Here is a 19024-nt window from a genome sequence, read left to right as displayed (position 1 = left end):
TATCACCTATTTTAAGATTTCTCTTCCATTTTGAGTAAATACAAACCAATTTGGTTTTAGAGTTCGGAAAATCCCTTTAAAAAGATAATACGACGTAAACAGCAAGTTCAGCAAAAGTCAATGCATTATATATAAAGTATGGAGTAAGTAGTAAAAGTATACGTCGCCTTGTGGGTATCCTAATGGATGGGGGAGGGGAAAGAGAAAGGCATGTAAGCGGCAGACAAAAAAAAAAAAGTTATACCTGGAGGAACAATAGGCACACACGTTATAAATCAGGTACATTATGGGGAATATGGGGCTCATTTCTGAAACACTAGATTCGGCATCAATGCAAACTATCAGCAGACATATGGAGTTACAGCGCCGTGCATTTGGAACTCATTTCACATGGCACAATACTTGCTCCTTTGGTCAATTGCATAAATCATTCCGGTCTCATTGTGTCTGAGAAATACAGAACTTCTGAAATAACCATTTGTGAACTCCCTGGGGCTTTTTCCAACTTTATATATTCAGAATTTTTTTATATACATATATATAAAAATATAAAAAAAAGCAGTCAAGGTCAACGGGGAAATCTATGAGCGACGCCTTATGTATTTTAAGTTGTAAAGGAGCTTTTGTTCCTCAGACTCGTACTACACTAGTATTTCACGTCACGGACGATGCCCTCCAGTGAGAATTAACCATTAATATGGTCTTGGTCTCCGGCGACACCTTAAAATGGGATATTCTGGGCTGAACGATTACTAAGGAAGTAAAGAGGTCTGCCATAACAATAAGGAACACCACCGACCAATCAATATACTCACTACTGACCATAAAGGAGATCTACTCCCCCTCCATGTACAAAGCAGGTCTAGAAAACTCTCCCATGGACCTCAATGAGTCGGCTCCAGACCATGACCATGCTGTAAAGCAGATCACTAAAAGCTGTTAACAGGGCAGAGTAGAAACTGAAGCAAGATGGCCGCCCCATGAAAAAAAAAAAACTATAAAAAATAAATAAATAAATAAAAAAAATAAAATAAAAAATCTACAAATAGGGTCTAAGAACAGATTAGAATAATTGACAGATTTTGCCATCTGGTGGTATCAATGAAAAATTGGGTGATCCATTTTCAGGGATTGTAAGACTACGGCAGCAAGGTAAATCTTGCCTTCGTGAAGGGCTCTGGTAACGGACCATAAAACTGATTTTTTTGTTTTTCACCAAAAATTTTAGAAGACTATCCAGACTAGGATAATGTTAGTCTAGCCAAAGGATAAGCTGTCAATATTAGATCGGTGGCGGTCCAAAAATGAAAGACCTCTATACTCTACTCTATGTCCCTCTTCTGGGCCTCCTTGTGGCCTCATGTGCCCTTCCGGTTGCCTCCGTGACGTCATATGCCCTCCGTCATCATGCGCACACCAAGTACCTTGACACTCAGTGTGCCCATATGACCAGGCCTCAGTAGTGACCCCAAGACATCACAGAGGCAACCGGAAGATCCTGAAAGGAGGCCAAAAAGAGATATAATAGCTGGGCCTCCAGATATTATTCTCTTGGGTCTGAAGAGAGTCCAGAGTAGAATTTCATTTCCGATTTGTACCAAACTTGTTCGACAAAAAAATGAATCTGGGATCTGAACCACCCAAACCTGAAACAAATGGAATCTCGGGAAGTTCGTCCATCTCTAATGAACGTGAGGTCACATGGCCTGTGAAGTTGGTGCCACTGGAGCCAGCTGACCGAGGAGCTCTCGGGTGATATCAGACCCCTGTTGATATTAAATTGACCTATTTTCATAGTAGGTCATCAGCTGAAAAAGTCCTGGAAAATCCCTTTAAAATATGTGCAGCACAAACAATGAACACTTCATGGCACTCACAAGAGATCAGTGGCCCCCTTTATGATGTTATCCCCCAGCGATCTAGCCTAACCCAAGGCTGGGCCACCAATTGAAAAGAAATGGATAAGTCCTTTAAAAAGGGACTCCTTCCTTCCAAAAATAGGCCCACAACTGTCAATGAGTTGAGTTGCACCTCGGCAACTTTAGTGTTGTGCCGCCATACCTATTGCTCCCTGGTTGGTAAGATTTCTTGTAGTAATCCGAATATCACTCAGGTTTACATGTAACAACTTTGACACAAATAATCACCAACAATTTGTCCAAAGGTCAGCCGAAATGATGGAGTAAAAAAATCCCGACCATTTACAAGCAAATTACAGAAGTGATGTGTAAACGCGCAGGGCTCGACAATGGCGGGATTAGTAAACTATGCTAAACTTGTAGTCACATCAAAGAGGATTGGTTAAGACGATTGAAAGAAAGTGACATTAAGAAGGTTTTCTCCACCGCTGTCTGGGGAGTCCAGTAACGGCTGAACCTGCTAATACTTTCTAAATCGCTTGCAGGATACACAATATTTAATAATACGGGCTGAGCAATTATTGTAAATGAAATCCAGCTTACACAGAGAAGAGACTGGCGTCAGTACAAGCCCCATAGCAATGATCAAAATGGGCCTCCATAATGGTGCCAGAAGGGCCTGGTTTGGTTACCCTTCTATGTGCTTTACAAGACCCTTGGGTCATTCCTTCCTGCTTTGCTAACTTTGTGGTGAGAATCGGTGAAGGGATTCACTTTCCCAAAGAACTGGAATCGCCCAAACTGTCCCCTCTCTCAAAGGGACCTAAAGCAGCTCCCTTGTCTGTGCTGAAGAGATCCAATAAGATTGGAACAGCGCTGTCCACAGCTGGGAAACTGACTTGGCAAAATCCCAAATCATTGCAGCAAAGGCTTATGGGAAAGTCGGGCATGATGTTCAAGGGAGCTTCCCCTAGAGGGCAGCAAACAGAGGCACTGTTTCCCTAGTTACATTTTGGGAAAACAGATTTGCATATTCTTCCCATAATCCCCCAGTGGAGCTAAAATGGCTTTTTGTAAGACTCCACACACCTGACAAGGTGGTATTTCCTCAAGGAGTGACATTATCCCCATAACCTGATTTTATACAGTCAGGTGGGTGGGTCCTGGGCAGGAACAGAATGACTCGGACCACCCACCTAACAGCAGAGCACATAACAGAGCTGGAATCAATAGTAATGGTCCTCTAACTTTTTCTTTGATATTCACAGTGAGATTTTTCAGTAACCATGAAAAATATACCCGCCACCTACATTGTGAACACGTTAAATCAAGGCCGGTTCTGTAAAAGCAGCACTTATGAAGCCCAACTATTTCTCTACTACATAAAACAAAAAGATATGCCCAATCCTTCTCCATCCGACATCAGTCTTTGAGGTGTACTGGACCTTCTTCCTTTCACCCAGATGGTCGACCAATTCGACTGACATACAGCCAGGTCTGTGGAGTCGGCTGGCGAAACCATTGACTCAGACATCTAGAATTCCTGCCCCCCTCCGACCCCACAAATAACGTAAGATAATCAATCCATGACATCATAATAAAAAGGCCCAGGGAGTGAATGAAGGTACTACATCTCTACATTCTGGCTGTGGAGTTGGTAGACCAAACCACTGACTCCGACTCCTCCATTTTTCCACAGCCCAACTCCAATTCCGACTTCTTCATAAACGGCTGCCAGTCATGGTCAGGTCAGAAGCAATAAAGCTTTTATAAGTCATTAAAAAGCCAATGATTGATTCCTATGGGGTAATATGGTGGCTCAGTGGTTAGCACTGCAGCCTGGGTTCGAATCCCGCCAGGAACAACATCTGCAAGGAGTTTGTATGTTCTCCCCGTGTTTGCGTGGATTTCCTCCCATTCTATAAAGACATACTGATAGATAGAAAAAAAAAAAAAAAAAACACATTGTAATCCCTATATGGGGCTTGCAATCTACATTAAAAAAATTTTTTTAAAATAGCCAATGATTGATTCCTATGAAAGTAAATATGTAATAAACTAATCTATATAATATTAACAAATTTTATAACATGGTTAAATACACAGTACAGTCCCATTAATGTGACCACCTGTCAAAATCCTGAATAACCAGGACCACTGCGAGACGTGCAGGAAGAGAGGGGATGTTGTGATGATGTCACTGGGATGTTGAGCCATGCCAACTCCAGTGCCGTGTCCAGCTGCGCTAGGTTACGCGGTTGAGCATCCATGGTGCGAACAACCCAATTGAGGTGGTCCAACAGATTCTCGATTGGGTTCAAGTTCAGGAAATTTGCTGGCCAAAGGCGTACAGTAAACTCATCTTGGTGCTCCTTGAACCACCCACGTACACTGCGAGCTTTATGACACGTCGCATTGTCCTGCTGGTAGATGCCATCATCCTGAGGAAAAACATTTCACATGTAGGGGTGAACATGGTCCGCAAGGATAGATGCATACTTGTGTTGATCCATTGTGCCTTCCACAATGATGAGTGCACCCAGATGGCTGATGACACGTGCCTTCTGCGATTGGTTATTTAACGTTGACGTCAAAAGTAGGCGCTGGTCACATTAATATGACGGGACTGTGTATAATTGTTTCATATTGAAGTCAGAGTCAATATCAGTAGCTTTTCACCAAATCCACCCAACTTAGTCCCTACACCAACTCCACCGCCCTGCCTAGATCTAATGGAGTGAACCTTCCTCATGGGAAGCTTTTGATAATAGGCTGCTGGCCAGGTTTTCACTCTGAACATCCTATTCTTCCATGCAAAAACTGCGAGGGTTAATGCTGGTCATATCATTTTCGTGACGTATTGGCAAATTAAGATTTTTTTTATCCATAGGATTGATTGATGTGGTCATGAACAACATTACACAAACCTCACAAAACCTTGTCATGACTTGGTCCGGCTCCCATGAGAAGAGCAGGGGTCTGTTAGGAAAGTGTAAGAAGCCATAAAGTATAATGAGTGTTTTGTTTGGGGAGCATCAAACTATAAAAACAGCATACAATACGGTCATGACAAGGGAGAGACGGCTTCTTCGCAACTCGGTGGACAGTCAGTGCTGTGTATGAGGTCGCACATCATGTGAACAACTTCCTTCTCGGCGGCTGGGAAAGATTCCTTGCATCATGTTGTATTGAAGTATTGTATTATCTTGTATGAAGGTATTGTATAGAAGTAGGTTGTATTCATTAAAGGGATATTTTAAAGAAAGGGCCCTAAGCAAGAGAGCAAAAGGCTAAAACAATTTACCAATTGATAAACTATTCAATACATTGTCTTTACATTAGCTCAATTGCCAATAGTGGTCAAGTTGTCCTCACAGTTCCTATAGGACATGATCACGTCATCTATGTTCTGCACCAATTCTGAAATCATTTTGCGTGTCACATTGTCACGACACACCCTCAACCGAAAACTTTCCTTCATCAATCAAAACACAAAAAGAAACTTATAAGATCTCTTGCTTGCTCATATAGATGCAGGGTCAGAATAAGGATTGTGGAGGCCCCAGGGCGAAAACTTCTAGTGAGGGCTTCTAATTCATCTGTAAGATACCTAAGATACGATGTACATGAATGGAGCAGTGGGAACAACATTTTGCAGGGCGCACTGTACTAAGATGGTGGAGGTTCAGCAAAATTATTTCATATCCTCACTTTGTTTCCCAACCCATAGATCAGGTTTGCTGTGTAGACTGGGACAGGGTCAGCAGAGACTAAAGTAAAGACACCTTTGCTGCACTTCTGGATTTCTAAGGGTATATGAAAAAAAAAAATCTGCTTCAGGAATGTTAGGCAGATTGTTTGGTGTGTTTTTCAAAAAATACAACCACTCAAGTCTACATCTCATTCGTTTCAATGGGAGTTACCAGTGGGACCATCTGATAAATTCTTCTTTTCTAATGCTTACTGGGGAGAAAAAAAAAGTTAGACTCAGACCAGAGAGACCGGCCCCTGTTATGGCTCTTGCCATCCACCAGATCACCCCTCTTCACACATTGGAACTTCATTTTAAGATCTGTACCTCCATGTCATGGAAGATGCTGGTTGTCTTACTGCACAGTTTTGCCAATGAAGTTGTGTGATGTTTCCTGCATCTTATTTTCTGCACTACCATCAGAGGAACTCCAACTCCTTTCTGGCTCATGAGGACTGAAAACATTTAGGGCTTACCCTGGGGCACATCCTACTACCACCAGGGGCGTAATTCCTGGGGTAGCAGCAGTAGCAGCTGCCACAGGGCCCAGAACATTAGGGGCCTGGTGACAGACGCTACCGCAGTTTTTTTTTTGTTTTGTTTTTTTTTTTACTTAATAGGCAGTTACCAGCTGGAGTTACTCTAGCTGGTAACGGGCCCCATTTACTTACCGATCCTTGCAGGGGCCACTATGGGGCATAATACTGTGTGCAGAGGCCACTATGGAGCATAATATTTTGTGCAGGGGCCACTATGGGGCATAATAGTATGCGCAGGGGCCACTATGGGGGATAATACTGTGTGCAGGGGCCACTATGGGGCATAATAGTATGTGTAGGGGCCACTATGGGGCATAATACTGTGTGCAGGGGCCACTATGGGGCATAATAATGTGTGCAGGGGCCACTATGGGGCATAATAATGTGTGTGGGGGCCACTATGGGGTATAATACTGTGTGCAGGGGCCACTATGGGGTATAATAGAGCATGAAGAAATGCAGGGGAGGGGGGGGGGGGGGTCAGTCGGGGTCTTCAGCGTCAGTCAAGGGGGGGGGGGCATGTCAAAAGTACGCCACAGGGCCCCGCCATTCCTAGTTACGCCACTATCTACCATTACTCTGAGATATGCATGAGGCCTCAATGTGCTGACTCCCAATTTTAGCGGTCAGTATAAAGCACACACCCCATGCTATACTAGCTTGCTGTATAGAACGTACATCTTCAATACCACTATTAAACCTAAAATTAAAGACATGAGACATCCCCTTTAATTGGAGCAGTAGAACTTCATCCAGTTGAAGCACAGTCCACATGACACAGGTGTGAGTCATAACGCGGTGGGATATATCCTATGAGCCCATCAATCTGTAATACAGAGGAGGAAATACTCTACCAGTGGTTGTCCATGTCTCAGGGCAATTACTTTGGGTCAAACAGTGCAGAGAAGGTCAGATCAAACAGAAACATATGCAATAAATCGGCTTACTTGAACATCTGTTCATGTCGGGCGCTCTGAGTCCATAGTATCCAGGAGGACAGGAATGCAGACACTCTCCATACTGCCTCATCCCTTCTCTCCGCAGAAAGAAAAACAATTTCGGTTGGCAGCGGATACACCCGTTGTCTTTTGAGCACGACAGACAACCTTTGCATATTGGATTCGTTCCATAACTGGCTGTAAAATAAAAATGTGCACAGTCAGAAGACGACCAGGCCAGGAGGACAAGCAAGAAGAGCACTACGACATTATAGTCACTCAAGATATATGGGCAGGAACAGTCTCCGTACAGTAAAAGCTATAGATAGAAATTATACAGAGTCTGCACAATATTAACAGCAAATATCTCGCCATATACATTCTCTTATTGTACTTTTCACATAGGCCAGGCTTGTGGTCTCAGAATTACGGTTGTTGGTCTTGGAGTGTCATTGAGTTGGTCCTAAATTTCAGCCATGAAACTTGGTCTGTGTTGGCTGGAGTTGTTGGCCTGATCATCATGCCAGGGGAGAGACCGCTAGCAATATAGTCATTTATGATGGTAGAGTTAGTCCCTGCCTCCACGACACTGTCCCATGTTATAAATCAATACTGATCAGTATGTCGCCGCGAGTCAAGGACTACTACCACCATCATAGATAACTATTACGCTAGGAGTCCCTCCCCTGGCAAGATGTTCAGACCGGTAAATCAGACAACCACACAGACTAAATGTCACTCGCAAAACTTGGTCGAGTGAATGTGGGGTAAGGGTGTTTAATGAACAATGTCTGTAAAGCGCTGCAGAATATGATGGTGCTGTACAAGTTAGACATATAAGTTTATATATATGTTGTGAAACCCCTTATTTCCCAGAATAAATGTTAGGGTATAATGAAAAACAAAAACAAAAAACCAACAAAATACAACAAACTGGTCTCAAAACAAATATAAGAATATAGTTCAAACAACTTGAGACACAAAACGTAAAAAATATATATAATTTTATTAATAAATATCACACAAAACAATACATAAACAAACAGGGGAGACACATAGGGAAAAAAAGATAAATTTCCCCATTAAATAGCAGAGGAGTACCATAACCCTCCCACCGGTAACAAACTGAGCGTAGCCCCAAATATTGAAGATGATACAAAAATGTGAACATTCTGCATGGCAGTGCACAGGCATCCAATTGCAGTATTCCGCTCCGGATTAGGCCCAAAGAATGGTCAGTCGTAGAATATGTGGCAAGATAGGGCAGCGTATTTTTTTTCCTCTAGCCAGTAGAAGAATAAAGTAAGTGAAGCCAGTGGCTCCCATTGAAGCCAATAGGAGCCGTTTCTGACATCCGCTCCAAAAAAAACTCTTTGTCAACAGCTCTTTTTTTGGGCCCGTTCCCACGATGTAACGTGGCGTTCATTCTCACACATACATGTGTCAGAGTAAGCCCTTCAAAACAGAATCCCATTGACTTCAATGGGTGCAGTCTTACGCGCGATACACAATTGAAATCAAGGGGAGGCATTTTAGCTAGAGATGAGCGAGTAGTATTCGATCGAGTAGGTATTCGATCGAATACTACGGTATTCGAAATACTCGTACTCGATCGAGTACCACTCGCTATTCAAATGTAAAAGTTCGATGCAGAACCAGCGTTGATTGGCCGAATGCTATTCAGTCGGCCAATCAACGCTGGTTCTTCTCCTACCTTTAGAAGTCTTCTCCGTGCAGCTTCCCCGCGGCGTCTTCCGGCTCTGAATTCACTATGCCAAGGCATCGGGCATGGGCAGAGCCGACTGCGCATGTCCGCTTGTAGTGCGGGCATGCGCAGTCGGCTCTGCCCTGGCCCGATGCCTGGCAGAGTGAATTCAGAGCTGGAAGATGCCACAGGGACGCTGCACGGAGAAGACTTCTCAGAGGATCCAGCCCGACCTTCACTCATGGACTTGATAAGTATAATTTGATCGAACATTGCCTACCCCTGAAACGAGCATTTTCTCCCCATAGAGTATAATAGGGTTCGATATTCGATTAGAGTAGTTGAATATTGAGGGGCTACCCAAAACGAATATCGAACCTCAAACATTTTACTGTTCACTCATCTCTAATATTAACCCATTGATTTCAATATGTTACACATGTTAAATGGAACCCATTGAATTCAATCAGATTCTATTTTGAAGGACTCCCTCTGACACGTGTTTACCAGAACTTCTGCAATTGGTTAAACTGCTGGAGCGTGAGACAAAAAAAAAAAGTTATTGATAAAACGTTTTTCAACTTTTTTTCATTAGATTTGTTATCTTATCACACAACACACTGCACTGCAGCAGTTTAACCAATTGCAGAAGTAAGGGTAACTTGGCTACATCTGTGTATTATAATTCAAGGGGTTTTCTTTCGGATAGATCATCAATATTAGATCAGTGGGGGTCTAAAAGAGACCGTAGTGCATAGACTGGCATATATCGTCTAGTGGCGGTTCTTGGCATTGCAGTCCAATCTCATTCACTGGAATGGGACTGAGCTGCAAAAAGGCCATGTGACCGACGCATGCGATGCCCGATCCTGTGAAGAGGAACCAGCACTTGCCAGAACATGTCAGCCCATTTGGCAGCGTGCTGGGCATTGGACTCCGCCAATATGATATGGAGGACATATGCTAAGGATAGGGAAGACTCTTATCCACCAGAACGCATCTAACACCTATTATTTACTACACGGACAGGTCACCATTCATGGGTTTCATGGTCTCCTCATGAATATTCATTAGGTGGTTCCAGCCATGGCTATAGTGAGAATCCATAAACGAGCAGCGGTCGCTAAAGACTGGCCAGACCTCCTGAGCAACAGAGAACGTGACTGGCCGGAATTCTTATAAACTGCCCTTATAGACCTATTTAGAGCAAAAAGGGGCAATATTAGGTGGTCTCAATGCAAAGTGGTCCTAATTTCCCATAGGAACCAATCACAGTGCAGCTTTCATTTTGTATTCTGCTCCTGAAAAATGAAAGCTGGGTTGTGATTGGTTGATATGGGAAACTAAATCAGTTTTGCCTTTAGACCATTCAAAGGGGTCACTATTGATAACCGCTCCTTTACATAGGCCACCAATATTGGATCTACGAGGGTCCTGTACCAAGACAGTATGGCTCCCAATAATGTTTGACATTCACTCGTTGCACGAATTGCAGCACTGATGATACACGTTGTCCTTCGCAACCAATTGTAGCACTGATGATACACGTTGTCCTTTTGCAACCAATCAGAGCTCAGGTTACATTTCTTAAACTGCTGTGGCAAAATGAAAGCTGCAATGCAATTGGTTATAAAGGGCAACAAGAATTTTTATTAAATTGCAAAAGACACTGTCAGTTTTGATAAATCTGACCCATAATGTACCAAATTTTGCCCGGAGTGTTTTTTTTAATGAAAAATACATCATGTATTCCTGCATGCAAGGCTTTACGCTTTTGCTTTCTAGACGGCAAAGAAAAAAAATAAAAAAAAAAATCTCCAAATAACACAAATAGTTAAGACGCCCCATCATCACAATAAGAAAAGAATAAGTCTGAGAAGAAAAATGTGCTGTCAGTCAGAGGTTGTCCTGCCTGCTGTTTATGTGAATGTTGCCTGTAGGGATTACGGATTGCTGCACAGTGTCAGGAGGCTGCTAAAGGCCTTTGATGTCAAGTGCTACTAGTGAGCTCACCCTGCCTAGTGAGGAATGACAGCGACACCGGATGATTAGTCCAAACCGCCATCGCAGGAGAGAAAAATAAATGAAATGGCAGTCAGGCCTTACCTTACTAAAAACTTCACCAAAGGGCCCCTCTATTCTCCCAACAATTGGTTTACAACATTCCCAAACACACAATAATCAATGTCCAAATCCAGATGTAGCAGAGCTGTATTGGTCTACTCTTAAAGGGGTATTCTCTATGCATAGAGTAGGGTATATCAGATTGATCAATGGGAGCCCCACCAATCGCAACAATAGGGGTCCCGTGTGACCTGTATCAGTGGACCGGCAGGTTGGACATGTGCCTCATCTCTCCATTTAGGACAGACTGCTGCAGATGGCACTTGGCTTCGCTTTGGCAGTCCTATAGGGAGAAATGGCACATCTTTGGGCATGCACAAACTGCTGCTCCATTCATATAAGGCACACAAGACCCTATTCGCATGATCCGTAGGGGTCTCCCCCCCCCCCACCCACCACTTCTTGTGGATAGCATGTAATTACTGGAATACACCTTTAAGGCTGATAATACTCCACATTAAAAGGTGTTTTCTGAGAATTGACTATTGACTTATCCTTAAGATAGGACATCAATATGTAATTGGTGGGGTCAGACACTCAGGACCGCTACCGATCAGCTGTTTGAAGATACATAATTGTGCAGGAGCTGCAGATCACATCATTCACTGATGAGGGCCGCCTGTACCAAGTGATCAATGAACATGAGATCAGTGATACAAAGCCGAATGCTGCAGCCTTATTAAACAGCTGATCCGTGGCGGCCCCAAGTATAGGACCACCAGTCACATATTGACGGTCAATCCTAAGGATGGCATCACTAGTTCAGTCCCACAAAGCTGTTTAGGAGCAAAGCATAAGGGGGGGGGGGGGAATGGATTTTTGCCTCCCAGACTAATGGGAAACGCTCAGTATGGAGATTGGACTGCAATACTCTCATTCATACAAGGCAGAGAAGAGTAGAGTGAAAGATCATTCACTTTGCGTTTTTTTTAATGCATTTCCATGTGAGACCTCATCTTTAAAGAGGACCTGGACCTGCATTGTGAGGTTCCTCTGTTACTCCTCCTGCAAAAAAACCCAGCCATTATCATTCCCCGTTAGAGGGGTGCGTCCGTAAACACACTATAAGAAGGGGTAGGGGGAAGTGGTAATGCCCCTTGTTAATTTATTCATAAGTGTCAAGGAGGAGCAACAGAGGAACGGCTCAACTATCCAAGCCAAGAGGATTCAGAATGACTCACTGGACAATACACGTATATACTAAAATAGAAATGTCAGGAACGGCAACAGGTCCTGTAACAGAATACAGTAAATATCACTGTACATAACACTTCACCCATGACAAACTCAGCTCAACCACATGACATACTCCTCTGCAGCTGCACTTATGAGATACATTATGCCGATGACCCATAGAGAAAGCCAAGAGAGGTAAACAAAGCAGTTCTCCTACTACCCGGAGCCGGCAATATCCCGCATGACACCATTACCCACAATCCCCAGTTGTACATATACATTTCCCCTTTCGAAATTTTCCAATAGGTATTGGGTAAAAATGCAGAAAGCTCCTGGAATTGAGTTATATGTTCTACATTTCCATAAGTCCATTATAATGACATCATGTATTTAATCCAAGGCAGAAATCCATTTGAAGAGATACAGTTTCCCTCTGGATCTCCATCCCAATACAAAGATCGATTTCCACTCCTATTTAGAAAGGTGTTGTCTTCTGTCCTTGTCCGATCGCAGCAGAAGAGCTTACATAATGGCAGCTACATATCCACGCTTCTAATAAATGGAAACGTATTTATAGGGAGTGATCTGCACATGTATAGAAGGCATTAGATGTAGCAGAGCTGACTTTGCTGTTTGGTATTTAAATCCCTAAAAAACCCTTTAAGAAGTTGAGGATTCCTCCTTAGATCAATGGGGTCCAACACTTGCACCCAAAGCGGATGAGGCCTCTTCACCGTTTAACAAGCAGTGGGCTGTACATTGTATAGTGGCTGAGCTTTGGAAAGGGACTGAGCTTAAAAAGGACCATGTGACCAGTGAGCATATGATGTCACAGGGTCTGATCTAAAATCCATCTGCGATCAGCTGATTGGTGGGGGCGCGAGGTGTCGGATTGATGACCCATTATAACATATTAGGACTTCAATACTTAAAAGAAGCTTTGATTTGACATTATACTCACTGCCTAATATGAGAACACTTCCTAATATACATTCTGCCCCCCCCCCCCCCCCTCTGTGCCAATTCATAGATTTGGGGAGCACTGTGTGTGATCAGAACTCTCCAATGCTGACAATGGCCTGGTTACGTAGCTGACCCGGCTCTACTCCTTGTGCTTGTACATGGAGTAGAGCTGGTACAATCATGTGACCCAGAGTCAGCTCATCGGCAGTGCCCTGCAAATCTAGGAATGAGCAATACCTTGTGCTTAAAGGGATTGTCCCATCACAAGGATCCTATCTATACTGCTTGTTAATGTGGATGTAAGACTTTTCCTAAATACATTGCTTCAGCAAAACTCCTTTGTTTGTCCACTATCTTACTTTATTCAATTCATTGTGGCCACAGCCCTGACCTAGCTGATCCTGAGTCAAATGATGTGTCTGCTGCTCTCAGGGGGGAGGGAGGAGGGGCTAAGTGCAGGGAGCGAGCCTGTGTATCTAGCTATTCCTGTGTCTACACCATGTGACCTAGGTCCTGCACTCAGATAGAGTAGAGGAGCTGCTTTCATTTGTTCTGTTCTCCCAGTTATCAGGCTAGCTAATTCAGTTGTGTTCATTATGGCAGAGACAGGCAGTGTCTGTATGTAACACAGAATGGAGTTGCTGCTGCCTGTACTTCATAGTCCAATGTGGGTGGGCGGAGCTACATGTGAATTTGGGGGCGGAGCTAAACGGAAGGTTGCCTGTGAAACCCCGCCCACCAAATGATGCAAGAAACCAGGAAGAAAGAAGATTTTACAAGAGTGAAGACTGCTGAGTATGTGAGGTGGGAATACCCCTTTAACCCCTAGCTGGTGGTGCAAGGATTGGCTGAGGTTCTGGAAGGAAAGCCTCTGTACTGAAGTGTGTAAAGGACCATGCAAAAAAATGTAATGCAATGGAATTTATGGGGGGGGGGGGGATCTTCATGTTCATTCATTGTGTAATGCACTACAGTAACTTCATTGTTTTGCCCATATCTAGGCCACCTAGGCATGAAGGGTGAGCCGCTGGTAAGGGAAAGACTGAGAGGGCTACACCACCGATCCCCTGTATTCTCAGGAAAGGTAGAAATCCCAGCCAACAAACCCCCCCCAGTGGCATACCTAGGAATGGTGGGGCCCCAAGACAAACATATGACATGGGGCCAAACCCTCCCCCATATGTAATATGGCACCCATTAACCTCTACAGGCCCATAGTTTAAACTGAGGTTTCCACTAGAAATGCTCAAATCTCCCAAGATTAGTTTTGTTTCAGGTCCAGGTCCCTGATTTATGTTAGGTTAAATAAAATTCATATAGAACCAAAAGTGAAATTATTATATTCTGGGGTGGACTCCTGAGTATAATAGGTGACCCCGGGTGCATGGTCATCAGGAAAACAGAGAGGGCACGCTGGACAATGGGAGGAGGCCCAAAAGAGTAATCCACCAAAGGTCTGTATGGTACGGAGATTCCAAGGCCCACCACAAAAATAATTCTTGGAGCTCAACTGCCAACAACCCCTACGAAATAGACCATAGTACCCTTCAAGTTTTGGGGTCTACTGGATTATTGTGCTAGAGCCTGGGCCCACCAGAGGATCCTCAGGTACACAGGTGGGCCAGTCTGCCGACTCGGGGCACATTCCGACTATCACCATTCACCTTCCACTTCCTAATCACATAGGCCACTGTCGATTTGAGGTAATTCAGTCCCTTAAGGATTGACCATTTCTCGAAATCAGACAACCCTACATTTCGTGACATCTTGCATGCGACTAATGCCAATGCACTATGTGACGTACATCACGACTGCAGAGATCTTCAATTGCATGGGTGTCCAAATACTTATTGGTACACAGTGTATAGCGATCGGCTGAAACTTCAAGGGTCATAGACTATATAGCAGGTTAGATCTGCTATAGGGGCATTGTAAAGGCATTTCGTTACATTCTCTCATTTACAGTAGATAAAGAGCCCTCGGCTGCAGACAGGACAGCATGGGACAGAGCAGATGTCACCAGCAATGAATGGCTTCTCCATTTTATCAAACTAATGTCTTGATTTGTCCACTTCAAAAACATCCATCTGCCGCACGGAGGTGGCAAGAAAAATACAATTCCTCAAGTAAGTGAATGGAATAAAGAAAGCCTGACAATGGTACTGTATATCAAAGTGGCTCAGAACACAGTAGGAATCAAAGGTGGAGAAGACACAAGATGCCAGCCATCTGCCTGTGAGCCGCCTCTCCAGCGAGGGCCATGTTATCACAAGCAACTTCAATCCCACTTTTCAGGTCTGCAACATAATAAAGGGCAATGGTAGGTCAGTAGGGTTAAAAATGGTTTCATATCCAAATTTTTTTTTTTTTTTTTTTTTTTTTTTTTTTTTTTTTTTTAAAAGAGTCTACCACCACCGAAAGGTCTTCTAAACCCCTTACTGGCCATTGCAGGGTGGTTATTGACATAATGAACATGGCCAATAGGGTGAAGCAAAATCTACAGAGATCAATTTTAAAGCCACATGCAAATTAGTTTTTCCATGCACTCAAGTTATAGCCACTCCCACCGGAATACAAGTTTTTTGTGGTCACCGCACATGTTTTAGGTGGTGCGGGGTGGCTACCACAGGCAAATTGTTTGTAATGAGCTAAATATTCCAAATTTGTTCAGTTTTGACCTCTTCAGACCCAAAGTATAAAATGTAGAAGCCCAGGGGAGGTATAAAAAAATAAAATAAAAAAACAAATATTCATACTAACCTTCGAGTCCCTCTTTTGAGCCTCCTCATGGCGTGACTCTGTGAGGTCATGTGCCTCATGGCAGAGACCTGCTATTGGGCCACCACTGGTCATGCCAAGAGTCATGAGGCTTGGCACGCCAATATTACCTTTGAAGCCCAATTACAGGCCCCAGCTGTGACCATGAGTACATGACATCACAGGAGCACTCAAGACACCAAGGCAAGAGAGAGTGTCGGACGCTGCAAGGAAAACTGGGAAAAGTAAGGCTAAGTGCACACAGAGTTTTTTGGATCGGAACCTGAGGCGGAGGTTGCCTCAGGTTCCGATCCATAAAATGTGTTGCGGAACTGAAAGCCGGTGCACGGCACCGGCTTCCAGCCGCGCACCGTCCTCCGGATCAGGCTCAATGAATGGGCCTAGTCCAGAAGAGGGTGTGTCTTCAGGCCGAATCGCGAGGCGACTCGGCCTGAAGAATGAACACCTCACTTATTTTTTCCGGGAGCCGGAAGAATCAGCTCCCGGAAAAAAATCCTGCGCAGCTCCTATTGTTTTCAATGCGAGCCGTCTTTTTGGTCAGGGTTTTGAGGCGTTTACGGCCTCAAAACCCTGACCGAAAAACTCTGTGTGAACTAAGCCTAACAGAACTCAAGGAAGGAGAGTATGAATTAGTGTAAAACACAATCAGGGGTCCTGGGAACCGGTGTTTTAAGCCAATATGGTGTGATTTATGTTGAACCCAAAACAAATCTTGGACCCAGGCCGCTGGTACCGGAAACAAAACAAGTCCTGAAAGGTTTGACCATCACTAATATTCCTATAAGGGCAGGTGTTCACACTAACGCATTTGGAGAGGTGGTCTTCTGCCTGAAAATTTTCTCCCCACACCAGTCCAATAGAACTCATGATGGAAATCCTAGATGTTTGCACACCACTTTGCCTCTTTTTTGCCCCATTGAATCAGAGGCTAATTCAGTTTGGTATTTTGGGCAGATTTCAAAGTCGTATCCGTTTCAAAAAAGCTCAAAATTTCTCCATGAGAACCTAAAAGGTGCAGAGAAATCGCAACGTCAGGGAACTCAAAGGTCTTCTTGCCCCATCAGAACATACGAGTATTATTAATGGCACAGTTTTTGGCAGGGGAGAGGGAACCTCAAAGTTGATAACATGACTCCCTGCAACTCAGACGTTGTGCAGGGTGTGACACTTGCTCATACTCAAGACAGGCTCATTCCTTGGGACCACCACAACATGGCTCAGAGGGCAATTGTTTCTTAGCGCGTCCTCATAGCAGGTTGTTATTGATAGGAAATATACACAAAAATTCAAGATCCCCTCACCTCTATAGGACTCCATACGTAAACCCATTCTATAAAAGGTTTATCCAAGGCCCAAGGTTTATTGCAATTCAGCAGACTCAAAGAAGTGATCAGGGAGAGTCCTAAAACTTTTACGTAAAGCCTTCAGCATGACCCATCTCATTCCCAGATAGTGTTCTTACTGCACCAGAAGACTAGACCGCTGCTGGCCAAGAGACAGAATTAATCCAGATCAATGTCAGGAGAGCATGTGACTGCACATTAACAGATGCAAGGATGCCTTCCCTTTATGTGTAAGATTTAACACTTTAGTGACAGCTGCAGTAACAGAGGATCCCGACATGCAAAGCTCTCTGCAGGAGGAAACTTTATACAGAACTTCAAATTGCCCCTTAACCTGGGAGTCTTGCCATCCTAATCTAGGAGATCACCAGGAATTTAGGTAGGAAGCTTTTTTTCTGTCCCACACCTTTGAAACTAGGGTTAAAAAGTATCCAGGAAATTTTAAGAACTGTCACCCCATTTTCAAGATTTATTCTACACTGTCTACCAATAAGTATTTGGACACCCATGCAAATTAAGATATCGGTGGTCGTGATGTACGTCACGCCTTCCGCTGTTGTATAGGATACAGTATTGGCATTAGTCGCATGCAAGATGCTACAAAGTGCAGAGTTGTAGAGTTTCGAGAAAGGGGTAATTGTGGGGTACCACAGAAATGGTCGATCCTTAAGGGTCATAGCAAGCGAACTGAATTAGCCAAAAATTGACAGTGGCCTATGTGATTACAAAGTGGAAGGTGAACGGTGATTGTCAGAATGTGCCCCGAGTCGGCAGACCCCCGAAACTGGGAGACAGAGACCGATGAGTCCTGGCCAGAGAAACCGCACCCAACCGATGGCTCACATACACCAGGAGTGTCACCAGGCATCCGGGAGTATTGTGTCACTCAATCCCATCCATAAGGAAGTATCTGCTGGGGTCTACCAACTATTGGATAGGAAGAAATGTTGTGTTTCAATTCTACCACAGGGGTCCAAATACTTATTGGTAGACAGTGTATAAATGATCTGTCTAAATGTCCCAATGGATCAGTCAGGGCTCCACAGTACTTCTATACATTCCAATGGACTCACATACCGTATATCCACCTAGTAAACTACAAACCAACATCATGGCAAACTACTATGATAACAATCTAGGGTCCATGGCAGTCTCAGGAGAGATGCAGCTTCATTATTGTGTTTAGTAGGGATCCCAGTGGCTACACCTCCACTTACCTCAATAGGCAGTTATGGGAAAAATGCTGCTAAGTAAGAATACTTTCAGAAATAGAAGGGTTAATAGATTTTTGGCAATTAGCAAAATAAAGTGAATGAAGTAAAGAGAAATCTAAATCCCATCAATATTCGGTGTGACCTTCGCCCTTTGCCTTCCATCAGTTCTTCTCTGTACTTGGACAGTTTTTGGCAGAACTCGGCAGGGAGGTTGTTCTCGCCATCTTGGAGAACTTGGGTTCCTTTTCTCCTGACCCAGGCCATGGGTCGGCATATGACCCTTCCAGTGTATCTTACAGAACTAAGCACAGATCTTCTGTGGATGTAGGCTTACTCCTTCTTTCTCTAAGTCATCCCAGACAGACTGGACGATGATATCAGGGCTCTGTGGGGGCCGGATCATCACTTCCAGGACTCCTCCTCCAAAGGGCAACGGTCACATCAAATATTGATGGGATTTAAAATTCTCTTTTAAAAAAACAAACAAACTTGGTTTAATGTCGCCTGTAATTTTTTAAGGCAATGGATGGGCCAGGTAAAGTCCATGTTGTAGGTAAAAAGAATTAAGCTGTGAGCACAGAGTCCTAGTGGAGGTCTTACCCCTACCCAGAACAAGGGTAACTGGTAACACCAC

At 43.9% G+C, this 19024-nt stretch overlaps 1 protein-coding gene across 1 annotated transcript in view; it reads right to left on the bottom strand.

Moving 5' to 3' along the window:
- The window catches only part of RSPO2 (R-spondin 2), a 93905-nt gene that overhangs the window by 38204 nt on the left and 36677 nt on the right, over window positions 1-19024 (bottom strand). The window contains exon 2 of the mRNA XM_075270287.1: window positions 7097-7285. Coding sequence (XP_075126388.1) covers window positions 7097-7285 — 189 coding nt within the window. The remainder of the gene's footprint in view (window positions 1-7096; window positions 7286-19024) is intronic.

Source organism: Leptodactylus fuscus, chromosome 4 (genome assembly GCF_031893055.1).
Source record: "Leptodactylus fuscus isolate aLepFus1 chromosome 4, aLepFus1.hap2, whole genome shotgun sequence".
Classification (NCBI taxonomy): Eukaryota; Metazoa; Chordata; class Amphibia; order Anura; family Leptodactylidae; genus Leptodactylus; species Leptodactylus fuscus.
This window is presented reverse-complemented; position numbering and strand designations above follow the sequence as displayed.